General features: G+C 52.0%; 1 protein-coding gene across 1 annotated transcript, besides 1 other annotated feature; it reads left to right on the top strand.

Moving 5' to 3' along the window:
• The first annotated feature begins 5,176 nt into the window (after nucleotides 1-5,176).
• Nucleotides 5,177-5,250, top strand: a tRNA (tRNA-Val).
• A 373-nt stretch (nucleotides 5,251-5,623) lies between these two features.
• On the top strand, nucleotides 5,624-5,940 carry PODANS_3_3090 (uncharacterized protein; the record flags this gene model as incomplete). Its single annotated transcript, XM_001909055.1, has 2 exons — nucleotides 5,624-5,740; nucleotides 5,803-5,940. 2 exons carry the CDS (start codon nucleotides 5,624-5,626, stop codon nucleotides 5,938-5,940), a joined length of 255 nt encoding a protein of 84 aa, XP_001909090.1.
• Between the last annotated feature and the right edge of the window lie 60 nt (nucleotides 5,941-6,000).

Here is a 6,000-nt window from a genome sequence, read left to right as displayed (position 1 = left end):
CCTTCTACGCCGAGGGAGTTCTCCCGGTACATGCAGGAGGGGTTGCCTTGGGAGTCGGACCGGCAGATGTAGTCTGCGTGGCAGACCAGACTGGTGTGTGGGCCCGAGGTGCACTCGCCGATCGCGACGCAGGAGGTTGTGGTTGTGACTACTTCTGTGAAGCAGGGGGAGGGGGACTCGGGGCGGTCTTGACGGGGTGAGAGGGGGGAAAGGGGGTTTGGGGCGGAGGTTATGAGGGGGAGGGCTTCGCGGGGGAGGTTGATACCAGCCATGGGTTCGGGGTTATGGATGGCGGGGGGGACGAGGGCGGTTGTTAGGCTTGCTGAGGCCAGGAGGGCGAGGAGGCGCATTTTCATGGTGTTGTGGTTCTCGATGGGTTTGGGAAAAGCGGTGTTTTTTTTTCTCGTGGTGTCTTCCAATTGTCACGGTTTCTTCAGCGGGGGAAGGAACTGTCGCGTGGCTCTTTTTTTGAAAGGTCGTGGTGTCTTGACGCTCGAGCAAGGTGTTTTTATCCTGAGTGATCGGCGAAAGGTTGCAGAAATGTCATGTACGGTTCGAACGCGAGCAATACGTCGCTTGTCGGTGCGAGCTGTGCGAGATCGATCGGCAAACACGTCGTGTAATTACTAAAATTCGCCGTGTAACGAACAAATAACCCCTCGCAAAAGTAAAAAATGGGAATGGGAGGATGTATGTTATCCCTTCTGGAGGGCAACAAAAGTTGTATACAGGCGACGATGGTGTTTTAGGTCGCGGCCAGGAAAACTTAGGGGTAAAATAGGGAGCGGCTGAGATTTAATTGAAGGGAACCTCTCTTCTTCTCTCTCCCCAGTCGAGCCAAGCCGAAAAGGAGAAGAAGAAGAAGAAGGGCTAGGGGGGGGGGGAAAGGGGGGCAGCCCAGACTGACCCAGCCCCGGGAGCCGACATGCAGCTTCTGAGGCTGCGCTTCACGATGGCAGTCCAAGGGAGCAGGGGTCCTTTCCCCAATTGAGACGAGGAATGGCTTGGCGGTGTGGGCTGAGGGTCCACGTTGGACAGGAAGTGTGGCCAATGGAAGGAGAAACATCGCGGACCAGGGAACCCCCTGCTTTGGGCTTGGGTTGCGATGGGATTGCAGGTTGAAGATGAGGATGTGGGTTGCTGCAGGCTGTCACTGTTTCAATGTTTGTGCCTCTGTCTCTTGAAGACGGAGAGAGTCTATACTCGGTAGACATCTACTTGGAGAGGTAAGGAAATGGTCTAGAGTCATGTCCTCGCCGTAAACCCCCAGCCAAGCTCCAGACCGAGTTTTGGGGCAAAATTTCTCAGGGTCCTGGCCAGAGCTCTGTCGGCAGCATCCGCCAGCCCGTGGTTGGACCTTTTGCGGTTCCTGTTGGGTGTGGGAAAATGAGCCTTGCCCCACACACGGGATCGGGCTGAGCGAACATCAAAAATTGGGGATAGCGTTCTTTTGTAGATCTGCTGGGCGAATAGCCTTGGGATCCGAGTATTACGAATATAACGAGCAAAACCGAGATCTTCTTCAAGGGGGCTGAACAGGGCTGGAAAGGACTGAGGTGAGCAGTTCAAAAGCCCGAGAACCAAAGGTTGCTGTTTTGGGATAGCGGCTGCCGGAATTAGTGTAGTATCCCCTAACCCTAGTTTGGATCTCAACGGCGGCTTGATGAAACAATGGCTCAACGTCCGCCAAGGTGTTGTTGGCATTGGGACCTTCGATTCACGAAAGAGCGTGAGAGCTTCCTGTCGACTTCTATTTTCTCTCAGGCCGAATAATGTGGTCAACCGCACTCGCTTCTTTTGGGCTGATCCTCTGGCGGCCAGTGTTGCATTTGCCCATGCATTTTGAGTTGCCCAACACGTCGAAAGTTTGACCCAACAGCGGCGAGGTGACGATCCACGGAGGGGGGTCAGAATGTTGGTCGAAGAGAGACGCCTCTCAAGAGACAAGTTGCCAGAAGAGAAAAGCCAAGTTATTATACTATGGCTGATTCACCAATTCCTATCAATCGCTGTTCGCTTTGCCCTCCTTGCCCCATATCAGAAAGATGCAATGACAACTCCAACAAAACGCCCGCCCAGAAATGCCGCCAACCAGAACCATGCAAAGATCAAGTTGACATTCTCCATGATTCCCCACCCCTCGTCGCCAGCAAAGGGAGTGATGTTTTGCTGAAAGACATCGAGTCTCTGACCTCACGCATGGAGGCAACCCCTCCCGGATTGACAAGTCTGGATGCCACCGCAGGATACACCAGACAGCCACGTTTGGGGGAGATTAACGTTTGCGCTTCTTGGTGCTCTTGGTGTCGATCTTTTCACTCTTGGAGTCAAAGTCGGGACTACTTTCTCGCCTCTTCTGGCCCTTTTTCTTCCGGGTTCTTTTGTCGCCGGCGTCGGCGCTTTGCGCCCTTTGAGATCTTTGCACTCTTTCGGCACGGAGCTCATCATCGTGGCATTGGACGCTGGTGAACAGTCAGCAGGTTGTCCACAGTTATCAAGACAGCTTGGGCCAAAGATCCCGCGATTCCGAGAAGCTGTGCCGAAAGAAGCGATGACGATGGCAACCAGACTAGATGCATGCTGGACGATGAAGGGAACCAGAGACCTCAGACTCAGAAGGACCATCAGAGGCCGTCTTCCCATCCCGCCAACCACAGATGCACCTCGGTGGCCCCGGACCTTGTTGGACGGTGTCAACCTCTCGGGTTCGAACCAGTGTCCAAAGAGAAAAGTTGGCCACTGTTGGGTCGTGTTGGGGTGTTGATACCACATCTGATGTGGCGCCAGGTCCCCAGAGTACCGTGGGAGATATGGACAACCCGACCGATCCGGACCTGGTCCTCCCTCCAACTGGCCGGACCGCTGGCGGTAGATCCAGTGTGGGTTTCCCGGGCCGCTCGACACATGCTGGAGCCTAGGCCTAGTCCATTCGACTCGATACCGGTCGAGAAGGAAAGGTGTGATTGGAGTGAACTCACGACTTACCATTGAGACCTCGATGAGTGGAACACGGTGTGAGTTTCGCATTGCACGAGGTGTTTCCGCGCATAGCAACGGGGCTTTGCAATGTGGAAGCACACCGGGCTGGTTGGAGGTACCTAGAATGTCAGTAATGGTGCCATTGGATGCTGACTTGACTCGAGGTGAGAGAAACCACATGCCAGTGATGCTGCGTCGCTCCTTTGGGCATCGTAGCTTTTTTTTTTTTCGCGGTGACTACCGATTTTGATGCCGCTTGACTATGGATGATCTAGCTGATGGGGATAACCAAGCAGCCAGCTCTTGAGGGAAAGGGCGATGTGGCTGAATCGTTCTACCTTAGGTTGGCAGACGCTATGTTGGAGATGGGTTGCCTGGTGACAATTAAGAGTTAGGCTGCTCCAGTTAACAAACAGGATTTGTGGCTGATCAAGGGCTCCCACAGCCTGAAGTTCAACAGGCAAGCGAAAAAGGCCATGGGAGGACATTGAAAGCGACTGGAGATTGGACGGGCTTACTGGCTTGTTGCTCCCCGCAGATCACCACGCCGAACCAAACGCTCGGGGTGGAGGGGCCACGTAGGTATACGAGTGGGGAGATAAGCTGATTGCTGAACAGATGACCTAAAGACCACGAAAAAATATGGCTGCCCAGTATGGCTTGATCCTAGGATGGTGAAATGGCGAAGAGAGAGAGAGAGAGAGAGAGAGAGAGAGATCTGCTCCAAGGCCAGCTGCATCGCTGTTCTTTCTATGCCCCTCCGGGCACTGGGAGCACATCTTCCAATGAGACGTTGCGGAACAGGTGGTTGCTTTCAGGCGGAAGGTTGGGGAAGGTTGCGGAGTGCCGTGGAGATCTGGCTTGAGGCAGGCGCCCGGAGTGCGTTTGCTGGGCTCGGCAGCAATGCGATCCTTGTGGCTTGAGCTCGTGATGGATTTGAGGCCTTATCGCCTGCACTTTATATCCACGACCAGCCCATTATCAACCTCTTCCGGCTTGCAATGCCGCCAAGGTAAAGTCAAAAAGGGCACAAATTTTGGATCCGGGTCGATGACACGTATACCAGCTGTCAAAATCTTTTGAGAGGGCGGCGACTCCGAAGTCCGCCACCATGGTCAATTTAGAGATAGTATGCCGAGACGGCCTCTTTGTGTATTCTCACAGGGAAGAGGCATTGATAGGACCCGTATGGACTATCATGGTGGTTTTACACTATGCGATGGGTAAGTAAAACTGCAGAGTCCAGTCGAAGCCACTCTACAGCCATACGCCATCAAAGATTTCAGAGGGAATTTGTATGGAGGTTTAGAGCTTTGAGGTGTTCGTGGCTTCAGCCAGGTACTTGCAGCTGTGTTTTTTCTTTTGCTCCCTACTGCGTAAAGAGTTGTCAATAGGAAACTCCAAGAAAGACATATTGGCCCAGGCACACTGTACTAAAGAGCACATTTATGTTTCAGCTTGTTACAGAATAATCACAGCTTCTCCAAGTTCCCTCAGTACAGAGTCCATGGAAGCGCACTTATACCAGGAGCTAAGGAACCAGTTGTCCGAGTATTCCCACAAAAATATTGCCTCCCGAACGAACCATGGATGTTGTTATTAGATCCCGTCGGTACCAAGATCTGTTTGTGCTGGGCGAATCCTAAACTAGCCTGGTGTCTTCCCCGCAGGAAGTCGGAAACCATTAAAGAAACGTGGAAGCCCGGACAAGACTGTTAGACTTGCCGACTCTGCCATTTCAAGTTCAGATCCAAAACTGACATATGACCTACCTTTATCGAAATCGGTGAATACTTTCAGATATGGATCACAGTAGCCTAATACATGAGACGTACTCGTTCCTGGATCTCAAAAGCAGACTTGGGGCCCTAAAGACAATGCTTTCATCTTTGCAATGTCCAGTTAATGGCTTGAATGCCTCAAAAACCTTAAGCCCTTAGCAAAATACACCGATTGTGACACATGAAAAACTTAAAACAAGGTGAGCTACGAGAGAAAAATGGCAGGTGAAAACTTGAAATCTTTATATAATGTGCTTGCTGTTCGTCTGTGATAGCAGCAACCATGCTGTGCTTCCGGCGCCCCTTTTTACCCCTGAGTCCACCTGCAATGCCACCCAGCAACATCATGTTCCAGAGCTGGCAGAGCTCGTGGAATAAGGGCTAGCACTGATGAAACCACCAATCAACCATATTATGGTTTCGTGGTGTAGTTGGTTATCACGTCAGTCTAACACACTGAAGGTCTCCAGTTCGAGCCTGGACGAAATCAAAACCATTCCTTTTGCAGTTTTTACTCACCTCTCCTGTATTTTGGATTTCTTCTTCAGATGCTGGAACACTTCACATGCTTTATGCTCACCTGTGCAATTGTTTGCTAATTGGTATAAAGTTATGCTCACGATGTGGCTGAGTCCCACCGTTTTGTTCACCCGCCGCGCAACTAGCCGGCAGAGCCAATACTACGTCATCGGACCCTTTGAGCGCTCCTGCACAACCACCACGTACTTAAATCCCATCTTGACCTCCTGATCCCCAGACCTATCTACATCAAACAGATCAACATACCAATACACCAGAACATCGCACGCTCCAAGAATAACTACACGAATCGCTCAAAACACCAACCTAGAACCACCACCAAGATGCCTCTCGTCGTCCCAGGAGTAACAGCCGACAACATGCCCGAGGACAAGACCCAGGAGTGGATGAACAAGCTTGTCGGCAAGACGCTATCAGAGAACGAGCCAAGCTCAGAGACTGTATGTCCCTTTCAACCGCCCTCTTAAGAATGAACAGCATGCTGACGGATGGTTGTCAACAGTGCTTCTGCAAGAAGGACCTCCCTGAATCCACCAGAGTTATCGAGCCAGGCTCGATGGTTACCAAGGACTTCAACCCCAACAGGCTGAATGTACACGTCCAGGAAGACGGGACTGTTTCGCACGTTTCTCACGGTTAAGGAACTGGAGGGGAGCTAGATTGCGGGGTTGAACTGGGCCGGAAGCGGATATCATCTAGA

Source organism: Podospora anserina, chromosome 3 (genome assembly GCF_000226545.1).
Source record: "Podospora anserina S mat+ genomic DNA chromosome 3, supercontig 2".
Taxonomy (NCBI): Eukaryota; Fungi; Ascomycota; class Sordariomycetes; order Sordariales; family Podosporaceae; genus Podospora; species Podospora anserina.
The sequence above is the reverse complement of the archived record's forward strand: the minus strand, read 5'-3'. Positions and strand labels throughout refer to the sequence as shown.